This window comes from Lissotriton helveticus, chromosome 8 (genome assembly GCF_964261635.1).
Source record: "Lissotriton helveticus chromosome 8, aLisHel1.1, whole genome shotgun sequence".
Taxonomy (NCBI): domain Eukaryota; kingdom Metazoa; phylum Chordata; class Amphibia; order Caudata; family Salamandridae; genus Lissotriton; species Lissotriton helveticus.
This window is the reverse complement of record NC_136069.1, coordinates 1,330,644,700-1,330,663,363: the sequence shown is the minus strand read 5'-3', so window position 1 is coordinate 1,330,663,363 and position 18,664 is coordinate 1,330,644,700. Positions and strand designations below refer to the sequence as shown.

Below are 18,664 nucleotides of genomic sequence, written 5' to 3'. Positions count from 1 at the left end.
TTCCGGGATTAACACATCACTAGTCCCTAGAGCTTGAGAAAATCTACTGTATCCCAAGTCATCCATGTGCTATGCTTCAAATAAAGACACATACAACCGGAAGGCAAAAAACAAAAACAACTGGGCTAAGAACATGTGTCAGAAAACACATGAAAAAGAGGGACATCTACTCTACATCAACTTTCTCAGATTAATTTCCCCTTCGGTCTAGGAAGTAATTAATTCCAGCTAACAGTACAAAGAAAACAGAGTCATATGTTCACAGGCTCCCAAAAGCGAGAGCTGATCAACAACCTGAAAGTCCCAACACTCCTTACAGGCAATAGATATCCTACGGGAACCTCTTAACTGTCAAGAACATGTGGCCCCTGAGGACACATTGAAGACCTAACAGGGGAAAATCAGAAGCAGAAGAAAAAGCTCCCTTTGGTTTCAGTACCCTTCGAATGTACCACACCCTCCATACTCATGTTAAGGCAGCGACTGCTGTCTATCAGGCAGAGAAGGTTGGTATTACCTGCAAGGCTGTAGTCTTGAAAAACCTTTGGATGTCTGGCAACAGCCACAGGACTTTCTGCATAAGATTCCAACCCAAAGTTTAGATAGTGGCACAGCTTTGTACCGTTCCTTCAAAGGCCAAGAAAGCCTTTTTGTCAAAAAGGTGGAAGCCATCTAAAGCTCTATCCAGCAGATGTGCAAAGACATCTCCGAAAAGATCAGTGGTACACAACCAAGTGTGTTTCTAAACAGACACATGAGACTCCATGGACCTGGCCATTGACTCCATGGCATCAGACTGCATCTGTGTTTGATTTGTAGCTCCAAATCCAAAGGGAAGCATTTCTGTGAAATGTCAACTCATGGGGTCAAGAACAACCATCCACACCATGTCCCAAAGAGCGGTGGAGTAGAGCTCAAACGGGCATGTGGTATAGCATGAATTAAGAGCATCAGACCTTCTTCCCCAATCCGCTGTGACTGTTAGGTGGAGAGGGTGCAAGAGAGCCAGTTATATTTCTGAAAAATCAGGGACCCTTGATACCAGACTGTAACACAACTGATAAAATACGAAATGTGGGTAGTCTGGGGCAGGATGAATACTACTAGCAACATGAATTGGATAACCTATTGAGAGGCTGGCTTATCCCATGTTGACCTCACAGTTCTGAAAGGCATGTATTTAAAAGGCCACAAAAGTTCAGTTGTTGAAGTACCAGGTTGGCGGATTGCAGTCAACATGTTTGTCTTATGCTCTGCAGCAACAATTCAAGAACTTCAGCAGCATTGCAAAAGACCACCTTTAAAGGCAGAAAGCCCTTTGAATGCAACCAACTATAGCTTTGATGCATCAGTGGCCACTGATGGTGAAAAGCAGAAGGGTCTCCCACAACTGATTCTGCCTTACCAATCAAGATCTGTTGCTCCCTCCAGAGTGATCCAGATATTGTCTACCAATGAGCCCCATTGCTGAAACCCGTGACGGTAGAGACACCAGTGAAGGTGGAGACACCAGAGAAGGGTGCACATATCAGTAAGCATGAGTGACCATAAGCATGCAAAAAGAAAGAAGAACCAGCAGGCCAAGGACCGTCAGTCAAGGCAAGAAGAAGAGATTCCTCTGAAAAGTCAGAATCATATCCAGATTGTCCTGGATCCCCTAGGGAGGTGGGAAGGCTGAGCAAAGAAGTGTCCACACTGATGAAAAGAAGGTGCTAGAAGGGCTCTTGTTGAGACTTTGGTAAACTGATGGATAACCACAAGTTGAACAGCTGGGCAGCTGTGGGATTCAGAGGGTCCAATGTCACATGCGATTAAGTCTGCCTCTAACAGCCAATACGGATACACCGGTCATGTGAAGGTGTGCCACAACCACTGCCGTTATCATGGTCAAAATTGGAAGTGATGATGTCAATTTGCATGGGAGGACTGAACTGGTATTGGATGGAGCCTAGAACAAAGCACAAATACCTCCTGTGTGGCTTGTAGGATGGGAATGTGAACATACATGCCTTGAAATTCAATGGACATCATCTAGTCTCCTAGTTCAAGAGACAAAAGTACCTGTGCATGGAAAAAACAAGCCACTGACCTGTACACTGTGGGTCTCCAGTATTAATATCTTTTATACATTCACATGCTTGAATCTTCCCCGGCGTCATGGTGGGAGTCCCACGGTAACAGTACTAAAAGCAGTGCTAAGGTCTTAGCATTAATTTCTATTGTAAAAACCAATGCATGTGCCAGCCTATAATACATCCAAACTTCAACCTATCAGAGCTCAGACCCAGAATCTGCAGAGCTACCAGACCTCAGATTGCGAGCACAAGTGTTATACAAGCATAAGTGGTCTGAAATGGTGAGCCTTAACGTGGAGGAGGGAGGGTCGCATATGAATCTATCAAAGATATGAATACTGGAGAACCACAGTGTACAGGTAAGTAACTTAATTTTTCTCCAGTAATGTATCTTTTATAGAATCACATGCTTGAATCAGGCTAGCTAGCAGTACCAAGTTAAGAATGGCGGTGGGTAAGATAAACCATACCACCATGACAAAACTTAAATGAGTAGAGTAAAACCGAATACATTGAGACAGTAAAAAGGCATTGAAGAAACAGCATTGCAGCAAGTAATAATAATAGTAATAGACCCATTGAGCAAACAGACAGAAAAATGTATATGATCTGCACTTAAGAGATGCATAACTTATGGAAACTGGCATCGCAGGGTAGCCTTTCCAGCGGCCGCATCAGCTACACTATGAATCCAGACAGTAGTGCTTTATGTGGCCATTCATCCACATCGCCGCCCTGCAGACGTCAGGTAGTGACACCCCCTGCCAACAGGGCTGAAGATGCTGTGACCTTCAAAGTTGAGTGAGCCTTAACTTTCGCAGCAAGCAGACATCCGATATTTTCATGACAGAAGTCTATAGTTGCAGAGACCAGCAAGCAATGCTAGCCCACGGTAAGGCTTGGCCCTTCCTTGAAGTAGAGAAGAAACGAGTAATTGACTTGCGGAACTGTTTTGTTTTTTTGCAGGTAAAACAGCATTTAATTTCCAGAGAACATAATGCCCATTCCGCAAGTGAGGAAGGATCAGAGAAGAAAGAAGACAAAATGATGGGCTCATGGACATGAAAAGTTGTCAGCACTTTCAGGGTGAATGGAGGATTAGCGCGCAGAATAACTTTGTCCTCTTGAAACTGTAGGTAATGCTCTTTAATTGGGAAAGCCTGAATTTCGCTTATCCGCCTGGCAGACATGATGGCCAACAGAAAGGCCACTTTCATTGAGAAGGATTTCAATTCAGACTTGTCAATGGGTTCGAACGGAGCTCTCACAAGTTGTGATCACACTGTTCCGCTGCCAAAGCACAGGCGGGGTCTTGTTAAGGCAAGGGGGACGGGGGTCCAAAATAGACCCTTCATAAACTCCTTCACCAGCCTATTGGACCATAAAGACAACGGTCCAGAACGTAGTCCGAACCTAAAAATTGCTACTAGATGCAACCTAATGGAAACCTTTTCCACTTTGCAGAATAGCATTTGTTCGTAAAAGGAGCCCTAGCCTTATGGAGAATTGAAGCACATTCTTAAGATAGTCCTAGAACTCAGAAACAGTGTGGTGAGAAGCCAGGCTGGCAAGCTCAGAGAATGAATCTGTGGTTGGACCACTTGTCCCTGGTTCATTGATCGGAGATCTTCCGTTAACTGGAACTGAATCTGCAAGCATTCTGACAGGAAACTCGGTAAATTAATACTGTCTTGGCCACGCTGGGGTAATGAAAATGAGACAGCAAGGTTCTCTTTTTAGTTTTTGTATGATCTTTGGAATGAGTGAAAATGGGGTAAACGCATATGCGAAGGTCCCCATACACGAGAAGTAGAAAGCATTCCCCCAAGATCCTGGTTGAGGGAATCTGCTGACAAAAAACGTGCACTTTTAATTGAGGGAAGTGCCGAAAAGATCCAGGGTAGGATTGTGGTTGGGTTGTCTGTTTTCACCATTCTAGTTCAGCTTCGGATCCTGGGAAGAAAGGCCTGGAGGCCCAGAAATACCGCCCTCAGCTCAGGTTTATGTGACAATGCTTCCTGACTGGATCTTTTCCTGTGAACCACTAAATTCTGCAGGTGAGCTACCCATCCTTCCAGAGAGGCGTCCGTTGTCATCACCACCTGGGGTATGACAGGGAGGAAATAGACCGTGAGACATTTTTTGTGATCATCCATCAGGACATTGCCAACTTCATTTTTGGGTGATTGAAATCGTGTCCTAGAAGGATCCACGGCATTGAGTCCACAGCGCATCAGGCTGTTCTTGAAGAGGCAGCATGCGCAGACAATTTGGAATTAATGGGATGCAAGATAATGTAATACCCAAGATGGATGTGTATGTTCGTACAGAAGTTAACTTTTTTGAAGAGAAGGATATCGTGAGCGCTTGTAAACAGGAAATCCTCTCTTTGGTGGGAAAAGCGCTTTACAGCATGTGTTCAGGATCGCTCCTAGGAACACCGCTGATCTGGATCGAACGAGTGAGGATTTCACCTTGTTGAGCTTGAGACCTAGGGATTGGAAAACCCGCAGAAAAGCCTCTGTTGACTTCATTGCTGAATGGAAAGTGGGACTCCTTTTCAACCAGTCGTTCAGATACAGGAACACCTGGAGAACTGAAAGTCTGAGAAAGGCCACCACCGGCACCAAGCACTTGGTAAATACTCTGGGAGCCGACTTCAACCCAAAAGGGAGCACCTTGAACTGATAATGGCACCCTGCCACCTTTAATCGGAGACACCTTTGGTGCTTTAGATGTCTCAGTATACGGAAATATGCGTCCAGTAGACCTAGGGAGAACAGGTAGTCTACTGAGTCCACCAGTTGCAAAAACTCCTGAAGAGAGTCTCCTGAAGGGCTGTTTTTTGATTAACTTGTTTAAGAGCCTCAGATGACTTACCCGCTTCCACTTTTCTGACATCTTGATGAGAAAGAAGTTGGAGTAGAAACCTCGGTTGCGCTGATTGAATGGCACTTTCTCAACTGCTTTCTTGGAAATATGTTATCGAATTTCTTTCTTTGGAATGGAAAGATGACAACGTGATGCCTTGAACTGAGATATATTTTGTAGCTTTTGAACAAATTCCAGGGTACAACCATGCTGGATTACGTCTAATACCCATCTGTCAGAAGAGATGAGCTTCCAGTTATCGAGGAATTTGGAAAAGGGGTTGCCTAATTGGAGTGGGACTGACTTAACAGGAGCCTGCATTACTTCATTATTTTCCTGTGTCTTTGCAAACTCTGAAGGATGGCGATGCACTTGCTGTCTCGAGTATGTGGATGCTGTTGTTGGTCTGTAGGACTGGGTTGAATATTGGGACCGAAAGTTCTGCTGTAAGTAGCTCTGAAACCTCTGCTGAAACGGTGGTGGGGTATTAAATTGGTCTCCACTCCAACCCCAAAAGGGATAGAAACGCCTCTGATGCAAGGTGCCAAGCGATCCAAACGTTTCGGTATCTGACGTTACTGAATGCAAAGCATGATCAATATGCTTCCCAGACAGGTTCTCCCCATCAAAAGGCATGTTGAGCACCTCCAGGCTCAATGCAGATGCTTCAAGCCATCGTTGGCGCCACAATACTGTGGCTCCAGCCATTTGCCCGAAGGCTGTGGAAGAAATATCCATGGCCACATGTATAATTTCAGAAGAGGCTTTTTCTCCTTCCATTAATATTTCCTGGGCCTCTTTCTTCTTGTCCTTTGAGAGATACTCTGTAGGAAAGTGCCCTTTTGCATGGTTGCCCCCCACTTTCTACCAGATGTTGATGGTCTTTGGACTAAGTGTACCCTGGGTTACCTGCCAACCAGGTACCCAGGGCCTAAGTTATTTTCCTAAAACTGTACTGCTGCACACCCAATTGGCAACTCTCTGTCCACATGTAAGTCCCTTGTAAAAGATACCATGGGTACTAAGGGCCCTGTGACCGAGGAAGGCCTCTAAGGGCTGCAGCACATTTTGTGCCACCCTTAGAGGCCCTGTACCCTGACACACACACACGCACACAGCCATTGCAGGCTGCATGTTTTGGTGCAGAGCTAAGTGAAGGGTCGACCCGGCACACATCCCTATGTGCCGTGCCTACAACCCACTGCCCTGGCATAGGTAGGCCACCCCTCTAGCTGCGTAAACTATAGCAGTGGTGAGGGTACAGGTGCATGAGCCCTGTACCCCTAAGGTGCCCAAGTCAATTCTTAGACATTGTAACTGCAGTAAAGCCATAAAGAGTATATGGTGCTCGGAGTGTCAATATGAACTCCACAGCACCATAATGGCTTTACTAAAAACTGCACATTAAACCCACACTGATGCCAGTGTGGGATTTATTATGCAATGCACTCAGGGGGCATCTTAGGGATGCCCCTGAAAAACAATCTAAATCTGGTGTCCTGGCTGAGTGGCTGCTCGCCAGCTGCCACCACCAGATAGGTTTCTGGACCCCTGGGCTGAGAGCCTGCCGCTCTCGGGGTCCAGAAACAAAGCATACCCTGGGAAAAGGTGCCAAGCCTCCTCCCTCAGGATAGGCAGGGTCCAAGAAGGGAAAGTTTCAAAGGCTTGCCGCCTTTGTGAGCTACCCCAGCCCTCGGCTGCTTTTAGCAACTGACCCCCACCGGTTCTGATCCCCACTTTGGGTGAAAGAATCAGTGGGGAAAAAAAGCTAGGAGGAGAGGTGTTCACACCTCTTCCAACCTCACACCTAAGGTGGGGAGGGCAAGGTGAAGCACAGCTATTAGTCCAGCCATCTTTCAGATGGGGGGACCCAGCTAACCAGAGTGAAGCTTATGCCCCGTTCCCACTGGAGGGTGGCATAATAGGGGTACCCAACCCAAGGAAGGGACCTATTGGTCCCGACCTGTACCTACCTGTAACACCCCTAAATGTAGTATTTAGGGGTAACCCTGCCTCCTCAGAAAAGAAGAGAGAAGAAGTACCGAAGTAGCTGTGCTGAAAGAAAAAGGAGGAGGACACCAACTTACTGGCCCCAGACCTGTCCCAACCTCGAACCTGCTCCAGCGGAATCCCAGTGTGTCCTGCAGCCAGCAGCTCCGAGAACCCAGAGGCCCTGCCCTGCCTTCCGAACCCAGACTTTGTCTCACGTGAGCACAGTTTTTGCTCATCAACAGACTAGCGCCGGCCAAATCCGAGAGTCTGCACCAGATGCCCACAGCCGGAGTCCGTGTAGCCCAACACCACAGGAGGTCTCACCGGCGATCCTGACCTACCTCAAGTCTCCAATCGACGCCTGCAGCCCCTTTCTGGAGGATTCTCCCGAACGCAGCCTGAGCAGGTTAGAAAAACCCGACGCCAAAAGATACTTCTACACCATACTTTTCATGGCCTTGGGTGGCCCAACCGACAGTGTCTCAGCATGCAGGGCATCCCAACTTACCTCGCCAACAGGTGGTAGCCTCCAGAAGATCTTCGTCCCCGACCCTGCAGTGTTTGTGTAAGAAAGTGGCACTATATATACTGGACCAAAGTAAGGTACAGCGTGTATAGAGTCCCCAGTCTCCAGAGGTATAACAGAGGTTAAAGTCAGATATGACCTTCCTTTCTAAAGTGGTAGCTTGGTCGAGCAGTAAGGTAGTAACAGAGGACAGTGTAAAGCATTTGTTGTACACACTTAGTCCACAAAAGTTTTCACATATTCAAGAACTGAACTCTAGGCCAATTGTTTGATATCAAAAGATATAGTTTTATTTTAGAATCAACAGGTATCAAAATATACTTCTCTCAATATGAGTGACTTTAGGTACTTACTTTGTAAGAAGGCAATAGACTTTGTAAGAACAATAGCTAAAGGGGTTGCAATAGGCAACACAATTTCAAAACCAATTTAACATTGAGCTCAATGGGTTTTTCTACATAAATGCAGTTGATTACGTTGAGGATTACTTTTCTAACCACAGGACTGGGTCCTGGATTCAGTCCCGGGACATAAGCTGTAAACAGTTAAGTAAAAGCGTTTTGGTTACAGTTGTGATTTTTAAAGAATATAAATGTATTTTCAAGGTTGAAACTTTTCAGTGAAAACCCACCAAGGATATCCTGTGGGAGGAACTTCAAGTCACAGGTAAAGTACGTTCTCGTTACTTTTGTAACCCAGTACTGGACTCCAAAGTTCAGCACTGGGATCTCTACCAAGGACAGGTAAGTAAGTACATTTTCGTAGTTGGTACGATTTTTAAGGAATATTTCTAGTTTGCAAAAGTCGACACTCAGAAGAAATTTCAGAGAAAAACAGTCAATGGATTCCTATAGGAAAAATTTCAAGTTAGTACAGTTAGGATTACTTTTGCGGTCCAGTACTGTGCTAAAAGGTTCAGTACTGGCTTCTCTCCTGGTCACAGGTGAGTATTTCGGAATTTGTTATTCGGCTGATTTTAGATGAATATTTTAAAGTTTCAAAACTCCACAGTTAGAAGAAATTTCAAGTGAAAACCAGTCAATGTTAACCTACGGAAGGAAAGTGAGTTATCAGCTTTTAGGTAAGTGTTCGACTGGTAGAGTTAAGGTTCTGGGTATAGACTCAGGGGTCTCCCAGGGCCGGAAAGGTACAGTTGTTACACCCTCAGCGGCACAGGGGCAGCCGGGTGCAGAGAGAGTAGGCCCAATACAATCCAATGGAAGGTAGGGGGCCTTTGGTTGGTGGCTGCAAGCAAGCAGGCCACGCGGCTGTGGGAGCTGAGCTCCTGGTCACTAACTCAGGGCATGTGGGGAAGTAGAGTAGGGTAGTAGTTGCACTTGCAGTGGCACTCGGGTGGCTGGGTGCAGGGTGCTTTTGAGCCGTCCGGCGCTCAATGTTATCCAAAGGGAAAGTTAAAAAGTGAACAAAGGCTGCAGGCTCGGGGACGGAGATTCTTCAGGTGCAACCACCACTTCGAGAGGTAAGTTGGGATCTTGGAGAAGAGGTAGGTACCCCAGAGGAGGGCACAGGGGGCCCGTGGGGCACCAGGTGCAGGGGTATCTTTTGGCGTCGGGAAATCTTACCCTCAGCTGGTCGCGGTTGGAGGGGTCCCTGGATCTGAGGCTTCAGGCGTTGTCTGGGTGGTCGAGGAGGGTCTTTGGGCACTGGACTTCGGGTCCCAGTCGCCAGGAGGACGTCCTCGTAGTCTTGGATCACTCGGGCACAGGCCGGGCTTGGCGGGTGCAGAGTGGGCTGGATTCGCGGTTCCCGGCTGGCACCAGGGGTATTGCTGTTTGAGCAGAACCACTGCTCCTGGTAGTTCCAGTCTTTTGGAAGGTTCAAGGCAGGCAGGTTCTCCGGGGTTGTCGAGGTTGCTGTCCGCTGGAGACGCCGGAGTTTCGCAGGAGCAGGTTCAAGGATCAATAGGCCTGTAGGGTTCTGGGGCCAAGTCAGTGGGCGTCGTTTTTTTGTTAGCAGCTGCACAGCAGGTCGTCTTGTTGAAATCGGGATCTGAGAAAGGAAGGTTCACGGTGCCCCTAAATACTAAATTTAGGGGCGTTACAGTTAGGGCAAGGGCAGGGACCAATGGGTTCCTGTTCTGGGGTGGGTACACACCATAGCCTGATCCTCTCCAGTGGGAGGGGGGCAGGTGCCTAGCTGTGATTGGGCAGGGCTCCCCATTTTCAAGATGGCCGGAGCCTGGGATCGCGATTCACCTCCCTTCTCCCACCTGAGGGGTGGAGTTGGCACAGGCTGGCACACCCCCCTTCCTGATGTAGGGTTTCCCGCCAGAGTGGGGGTCAGAGGGTAAAATAATGAATCGGTGGCCCAGGTGATACCTAGACCTTCACCTTTTTGTTTTCTGGGATCTCTGCTTTTAAAGCTCAGTTTAGAAAGTGCAGGCATCAGTGAATTGAGCAATCCTTTCTCAGAAAATTAAGGCTAATGTCTCACATCGCAAACCGTTTTGTAGAGAAGTTCTCCAAGAGTTTACATTCTTGCATGTGATCTGGATAAAGGCATTAAATATATGTTTTAAATACCATGTGGTGTCATCCCAACAACAACTTCCTAGCCTTACATGTTTTGAGGGGCTTAAAGAAAGACATTTTCTAGCCAATCAAAGCTTAAACAAGCATTTACAATGCAATGGTTTCGCCTTTGGAAAAGTTAGAGCTATTGGCATTGTAAATGACAAAATTTGTATTCATGTGTTGGTTTTGAAAACAGATAAATAAATGGCATTGTCATTTACATTGCCATTAGCTTAATCTCTGCAGTCACTCTGCACTCCCTAGCCCTCTGCACTCCCTAGCCCTCTGCACTCCCTAGCCCTCTGCACTCCCTAGCCCTCTGCACTCACAACTCTGCACTCCCTAGCCCTCTGCACTCACAACTCTGCACTCCCTAGCCCTCTGCACTCACAACTCTGCACTCCCTAGCCCTCTGCACTCCCTAGCCCTCTGCACTCCCTAGCCCTCTGCACTCCCTAGCCCTCTGCACTCCCTAGCCCTCTGCACTCACAACTCTGCACTCACAACTCTGCACTCACAACTCTGCACTCACAACTCTGCACTCACAACTCTGCACTCACAACTCTGCACTCACAACTCTGCACTCACAACTCTGCACTCACAACTCTGTGGCTGCTCTAAATCCCCGAGAGGAAACAGGGAGTCTGGAAGAAGGGAACAGAAAAAACAGGAAGGGGGCAAAAAAAAGATGAGCATGCTCACCGCCTCTCTGCCGTGCTCCTGTCCTCTCCTCTCTTCGAGTGGCTTCAGGGTCCTGAACCTTACGATTTGCTTGATCCCAGCCCATGCGCCACGTAAAAGAGTGCTGCCGTTAAAACAGTACTCTGGTCGGAATCCTATCATTTATTCCGAGCTATGGGGTGCCAGAGAACATGCATGCAATGGTGAGGCAAGATTTCGGTCAAGGATGCAACAGCACCATTCAAGGTGCTGTTACCCTGGTGCCACCTATTCTTGAGGGTGGACCACACCTTCATGGTTCAAAACGTGCTTTTTACTGTGCCAGGCCAGGGCCGTTTCTGCATACTCGCGGGGCTCACGGGTGAAGACAGCCTTTCATGATAACACGATCCTGCCCTTTTCAGCAGAGAATCAGGGCCTTTCATGTTACCAATGCCGGGATCCCACCATTCCAAGAAAACCTTAGCATTCACAATTGAAAATCTGTCTTTCATGCTACCAGGGCCCTTTCCTGCCCTTGAAAACCCGGAAATCTAAAGCTCGCTACCAGCCCTTCCCTGCACATTACCTGCCCTTCCCTGCAAATCTCAGGCCATGCCGATCACAACTAGCCTTTCGTTGTGCCATAGCTTAGATTGCACATCTTTCTCCAGAGCACCAAGGGCCTTGGCTCTTGACATGGTAACTTAGGTAGAGAGTGGGAGATCCCGAACTTCCCAACAGAACCATTAGTGCCAACGGTGCAAGGTCCTGGGGCACTAAACAACACTTGCTGTAGAACCCCATGTTCATAGCTGGATACATGGCCAGAACCTGTCATCCATTCCTGCAGAACCATAGAGACCCCATGGGCGAAAGCCTGCCTTTCATGGTGCTGGAGTCTTGATTACACACTATCCTGGAAAGGCTGGAAGCTAAGGCAGGAGACTAGGCTGCAACTCTCTCCGGAAAGCCCAGGCGATATGTAGGAAAGTTCTTGAGTTTCTGCAAGACCATAAAATCAATGGCTCAAGATCCTCTCTCCGTGGTGCTGAGATCCTGGTCGCAGATGGCATGCTGCTGATCCTAGGCTGCCATCCCAGCAGATGCCCAGGGCCAGGGTTAGAGATACGCCTTTTGTGGTACTGATGTGGACTGTTGGCTGATATTGCCTCTCCTATCCTAGAAGTACCACTCAGGCTTGAGGTCCATGGTTCAGGACAATGGGAGAACTGGTTTAGCCCTGGGGTCCAGGTGCCCTCTTCAATAAAGAGCATGACACTAGGGCACTCCTAACAAATCCTTACGGAGTACCATTTTTAGTATTCCTTTTACAGTAAGATTATAATCGCTGCAGGGACAACCTGAGTCTCTTCCCGCTATCTATGTGTAAAGCAGCACTCCAGCAAACCCGCCTTGAAGACATTCAAGTATATACCTTGACTTTAATAGCCCTGCCCATGATCGCTTGTTATGTGACCGCTCCAGTTTCATATCTTACAGTCCACCTTTACCAGGTTTCACTAGCATAAATTGTCATCGAATGAATTATGATCCTTCTGGTTATTCATGCGGGAAATTATTTCCTTTCATTTGTGTAAATACTTATTACTGGATGCTTCCTAAACACTTCCGCCTAGTATATGACTTAGCCATACGCTGCAAGGGTCACCTACCAAGGGAACACCGTGCAGAGGCACTGGATGGCCTCTTCTCCACAGGTCAGGTAAGGACATGGTCTATAGGGCCCTCAACACAGACTTCTTCCAGTAGCCCTTGCTCGGGGAATGCTCCAGATAGAGCTGATGACATGCTCTGCATGTTGCTGTGGCGAAGGAGTGCCGGCCCACTGACTGCAGAGACACAGGGGTCAAGGCAAGCACTACATGGCGCTTCAATGCAAAGCCCAATACCCATAACTCGGAGCACGCCTGGGGCCGTACCGCAGGCGGCATTCTTCACAGTTCTGTGCATCTGTCAGGCATGTGGCATTTTAGAGGCGGGAGGCTCAAAAATATTTGCATGTGAGCGCCATTTTGCCTTATATCACTGGACCCCCTCCCCTCGTGGCACACAGCAGAGGCCTATGTGCAGCACGTCTCACATGGTGCAGCCAAGGCTCAGGACATGTCCTGTTGACAGTTCTCCATTGAAACCCCACCCTTCGCCACCCACGCCCCGGTGATAGAGGCCTCGCAGCCTCCACCGGTACTCACCGGCGATGCCTCCCGAGCTGCGGCTTCAGCTGCCTGTGCTGGGCTCGCAGGTTCTCACGCTGCAGGGCAGGATGTGTAAGATGATCCGGCCGAAGACTGCCCGCTCCTCTCAGGCTCTGAAATGATCCTCTGCTCCCTGCCTTCAGTGCTGTCACTGTCCGTAGCTCTCCGGTCCTGTTGTATTACGGAAGCGGAATGGGGCTTCGCCTGCTGCCCCTGTGTGACGTGTAGCCGATCCGGTGTGCAGTGCCTGTTGTCGGCGACTGGGCTCAGGGGTGCTCTTCACACTGGGGCCGATGAACGCTCCTCTCTTCTGAGTCCCAAAGGTAGATCCACTGACCATGCTCTACCCCGGAAGGCATGGGAGGCTGCTCCGCGGTCCCTTTCCGTGGCTACAGATGATCCGCTGCTTTCAGTGCTGGCGGTCGGCGCAGAATGGCGAAAACAAACAGATGAAAAAAAACCCTAAACTCCGCCCACCGCCGCGATGACGATCGGAGAGGGAAGAAATCGCGGGAAACTCCCACGAATCTGGTCCGGCCTTGACGGACAGATCCGGCTTCCAATGGCTAGCCTCCATTTATGGAGCTAGTCAATGGGAGCCGGGGGACGTTCCCATATCCCATATTGTAAACATTAGATTTCGCCTGCGCGAACTGCTTGTGCAGTAACGCCAGGCGAAACCTAAAAAGGATGTTTTTCCTCATCAGGCAGAACACTTAGCAGTACGTAACATGTCTTAAAGTCCAAAATTATGTATTGTGTAGTCTGGCAGGAAAAAACACTTCTAAGTTGAAAAATATCTTACCTGACCTTACCAGTAGTACAGTCTATAGAACATTCTTATTTTAAAGTTCAGTAGACTGTGCTGGCTAACTTGTTTCGAAAGAGCACAATATACTTTCATTGGAATGTAGTGGCAGTCTCAGAGGTTAAGAGTGGAGAGTGGAGTTGAAAGCCTCCTCATTTGCTTCACACTTTACAAGATCATACAAAGAGGAAGAAATGTATTGTACAACATGAAGCAGGTGTATTCTCTTTCAGTACTGTTAACCATCTCCCAGTCTGACTTCAGGTTTGTGAATTTATGCAAGACCTAAATGCTGAAAAACAAGACAATAAGTAATCTCATGGGACAAATACATCACACTATGATACGACTTGTGTTTGACCATACATGCTGTTTTATTGTAAAACTATAGTCGTAAACTCTGGAATGAAATTGAGATTTATAAAAAAAAGTAGCCGAGATGGTTTACTCACTTGACCATTTCAAACAGTTTTGGATCTGATATCTTGATATTGCGTGCCATGTTCCAGGAAAGATGAACCATAGGAACTAGAGATTTTACACATTGTAATTTATTCCATTCGTATCGTTCCACTGACAATTTATATTGGTAAGCTACAAAAAACAATAATACAACAGATGTGTCAAATAGATTTGTTCCCAAACTTAACTTAAAAAGTTTTATGCTCTTAGAACATCAAATGCTGAAAAATGCATCATCTAAGAATGGAGAATTTTGTGGTTTACATAAGATATATATATATATTTTCGCTTGTGCACCTTTGTGATGAACACTTGCACTCCAAGACCGCTCACGTGGGTAAAAAAATAAGCATATATTTAGGCCAGACCAAGGTACATGGACGTGTCCCTATTTCATCAAAACAAAAGAACTGAGCGTAAATATGTCAAGGATTGTTTAGAAAAGGGCCCCTAAATGTTACTTCTACATGTAGCTACAATTTAGGACAACCAAGCTTTCTTGATAACTAAAATATTCAAAAGATTTGCCAACGAACCATACACACAAACAGGACTTGAGGGATTAAAAGATGAACTTAAGTATGTTACAAATTCTTTTTTTTTTTTTTTTTTTTAACTACTGAAGCCACTTAAACATGAGCATTTGCCAAAATAACAATGGAGAGGAATTTGGTAAATGCCTTATATGAACATGAAAGGAAAAGAGCAAATCTAAAGAAAAACCATTTAGAGGAGGACAGTAGCACCACATGTAAATCTACAGAACATATCAATGTTGTAGAATCCTACTACAAGCAAGTAAAAGTAATTTAAGATTCTACAGCATTTGATTTTCTATAGATCCAAGTGCTATTTAACAGTATGAATATATGTGCATCAGATGAAAACCCAAACTATAGAAAGTGGTACTGATGAAACAATCTCGCCAACCAATCTTGACAATCTTTTTATTCTCAAGAAAATCAACAGGCTGACGAAACTAACCCAGTGAAATCCTTTCCTGATGAAAAATGTCATTCTTCAGTCTGCTGTGGGCTATGTTAAGGCATGTTCTCCCATTAACCACTCTTCTCCTTTTCATTTGTTTAAAGGGGATTCCCCTGCCTCTCCTGATCCAATCACCCGTTTCTCTAAGTTCCAGGCTCATTGTGCTGCTTCCCTCTCCTGCTTTACTCCCGATTCTATCTTCCTTGGCTCAATCCACACCGCTCAATCCTCTATGTTCACCACGTTTCCCTTTTTACCTCTCCGTTGTGCTTTTTTCTTTCTTCCTGTGTTGTCTTTGTTTAAAGTTCTGGCTCAAAGTAGACAAAGAGACTGACATAGCATTTTTATTTATTTATCCAATACCTTTTCCACAAAATTGTTTTACTTTCCGGGAAAAGGTATTTTATCGTTTTGACTTCCTCTAAAATAAAGTTTTGTGAGGCTGTTTTCATCAGGATTACTTTCGTGGATTTAAAAATCTGTCAAAATGAGGGATTACCAAACAGAATAGCAAAGGTGTACGCTGGGAATGATCTGAAGCATCTGATTTGGTTCTTCAGACTGCTTTTCCCATATGCTAGTTGTGAGAAGTTGGCCTGATGTGCAGTGTTCACTATTCTAGTGATCACTATATATCAGTCCAAACAACCCTTATTGATGATTGGTTGTAAGTCAACCTTATAGACCAGCTATCCTAGTAGCATGGATACGAGCAGTCTAAGGCTAAGACTCTAGAGGGCGTGTTAAGCCAGCTGTTTTACCATCACATTACCCCTTGAACACCCAGTGAAAGGACACCACACAAGTGTTATGAAAATAAACAGTGTATTTATTAGAATCACAACAACCCTGTACTCTTTATGAGGACAGGGTGCTAGGCACACCACAAAACTCTTACGAAAATACTTAAGTTAGCACGTTATACACAAATGCCCGAGGGGCACGAAAAACCATATACTTTAAAAGTGGAATGCGAAATTACTAGCAGGTAAGTACAGTACTAATAGGCTTTGGACTCGCTAGGACTTGACTATAGAATCGTTAGATTACTTCTAGGAGGCCTAGGGGACTCGGGTGCAGAGTGTGCACCTCACGCGGGATGCGGGACAAAGTCTATGGGAGCTAGTAAAGGCAAAGTTAGTGTTCACGGGCGAACCCGACCTGGTAGGAAGAAAACGACAGTGGATCCTGACCCTAGGGTAGTGAGGCTATGCTGGGACACCGAAGTGCCGAAGTTACCTAGCCCAGGGGCTGCAGCTGCATAGGTCTGAAAAGACGTCGGGGATCTCGTTGCCGGACCAGGAGCCTGGAAGAAGGAAGTTGCTGGCAGGCGACCAGTGAAGAAAAGTTCGATGGATCAAAGCCTGGATCAAGGAAGAAGAAACCTGAAAGCAGAGGGGACCAAGTTCTTGAATCACTAGCCAGTGATTAAGTGGGCACCAGGATGGCACCGGGCGAAGTCACCTCGACTAGGTGAGTGGGCGACGCTGGCTCTGCAGATCTCACGGACCAGGAGGCGTTGTCGGCGACCAGGATGGAGAGGCGAGCTGTCCCACGATGGATGAAGCTGTCGGCGTCGAAGTTACCCAGGATTGGGCAACAAGCCTTGGCTAATTCAAGCCCACGCGGTGGACTCAAAATGGCGTCTTGAGTGGACCAGGAGGGTCCGGGGTGCTCCTCTTTTGGAAGGGAGCAAGGGCCAGCCTGGAGCAACCAGACCAGCAGCAGAAATGTCGTCGGGCGTCGTTCAGAAGGCCACAAGCCAGCGGGCTAGTAGCCAAACAACGCGGTGAGCAGCAAAAAGCAGAAGGGCCCCACGCAGATCGGGGAGATGCTGGGAGGCTGCACTTCGGTGCTGGAGCTGCTCAGGGTCGGGGCTTCTCGGACCCCAAAGCACTCACCAGGAAATTACTCGGCGGGCTTGCTGGAAAGAAGTCGTGCAGTCTTGAAGATGGCCGGTCCCTCGAGGTCTCGTCACACCCACGAATCTCAGCGTGACTGATGATGCAGGTAGAGGTCAGAGGTGCCAGGGAAGCCGGTTCTCGTCGAGCTGGGCAGTCTTGATCCGGAGGAGAGACTTGCAGCAGACCGCAGTGTTCTTAAGATGGTGCCTGCGGATGCAGGGTGACTACTCCTTAGTCACAAGGGAGAAATCTTAGGAAGAAGTCTTGAGTTCCTTTCGTGGAAAGTAGTTTCAGGATTCAAAGATGATCTGATTTGGAAGGGGGCCAGTTCCTACCTTTATCCTGTAAAAAGGGGCTGGCACGCGACTAAGTCCTGCCCTAGGGGTGGGACTAGGAGGGGGGTGGTTACACCCACTTCCTTGGCGGGCTTTTCCCCAGCACAGGGTCTGGAGTGACCCTGGAACTGGTTCCAGCCAGCCTATGCACAGTGAGCACCGGGGTGCCACGTGCAGTCACCTTCCTCTAAAGCCCTGCCTACCTACAATACACAAAACCCTGTCTGGGACGGTGCTGGCACCGCCCCTGGCAGGAAACCCTTTGTCCTTATCTCCTGCTCTGGGAGGACTCCCAGCAGCAGGAGGGCAGACTTGTGTCTCGGTGGCAGCATCCATTTTGTGGATGCTAAGGCTCTGTCTGACTTTAACCGGGGTTAGGGGTTACATACATGTCGTGTCCCTCTAGAAGGGTGGAATGCTAACCCCGTCGCCAGAATTGGCGAGGGGTTAGTATTCCAATTCGTATGACACCTTACTCGACATGTTTTGATAAAGCGATACCAGAGTTGGCATATAACCGCGAGGATTATAATGCACTTAAGAGTATATGGTATGCGATATCATGGAAACGGCTAAGGGATGGGTCCCGAAAGCCGCAGATAGGCTCAGCTCATGCCAGAGCACCATCTCACACGATTCCAAGCACTCTGCCTTCAGGATTGTTAAGGCCTGCCATAGGAGTGACTGATAGGAGATCTGTGTGTCCATTTTTAGGGTTAGATATAGGTATACTATATCTAAAGCAAAGGGTGATTACACCACCTTGCCCCAGCTGTCAAGCAGCCAGTTGTGTCAGATTTGGATGGCCAGCCAGGGGTGGCATAATACATGCTGCAGCCCCTGGTAGGCCCTGGGTACACCTATGCCCTGGGTACCTAAGGTACACTGTACAGGGACTGATAAGGTGGCTCAGTATCCAATTTAGATATGTACCTAAGGTACATGGAATCCATTTTACAGAGAGAGCAGTGGGCCTGAGGTCCTGAATAGCAGGGCCTCAGGTCAACTAAGTCAGAAAACCAGCAAAACACCAGGCAAAAAGTTGGGGGCAACCATAGTCAGGGATCTACCTTCCTACACTAGTGATGATTGATGTATAAACATCCAGGAATAACACTTGCAAAATTCCTGGAACCATTTCCAGGAAGCTCCCTTGAAGATTTTAGTTAGTTGCATATTGGCCATGAAAGCCATCTTGGCCTTCTTATGTACCTTCATGTGGGTCATCATTATTGAAATGAATGCAGTCTAGAAAAGACCACATGCTCTTTTCGGGGCTACTAGAAGGCCA

At 47.3% G+C, this 18,664-nt stretch overlaps 1 protein-coding gene across 2 annotated transcripts in view; it reads right to left on the bottom strand.

The window, feature by feature from the left end:
* The window catches only part of KDM6A (lysine demethylase 6A), a 1,083,812-nt gene that overhangs the window by 75,310 nt on the left and 989,838 nt on the right, over positions 1-18,664 (bottom strand). For both annotated transcript variants that reach the window (XM_078658310.1, XM_078658311.1), the window contains one exon: positions 14,138-14,279. In XM_078658310.1, coding sequence (XP_078514436.1) covers positions 14,138-14,279 — 142 coding nt within the window. The remainder of the gene's footprint in view (positions 1-14,137; positions 14,280-18,664) is intronic.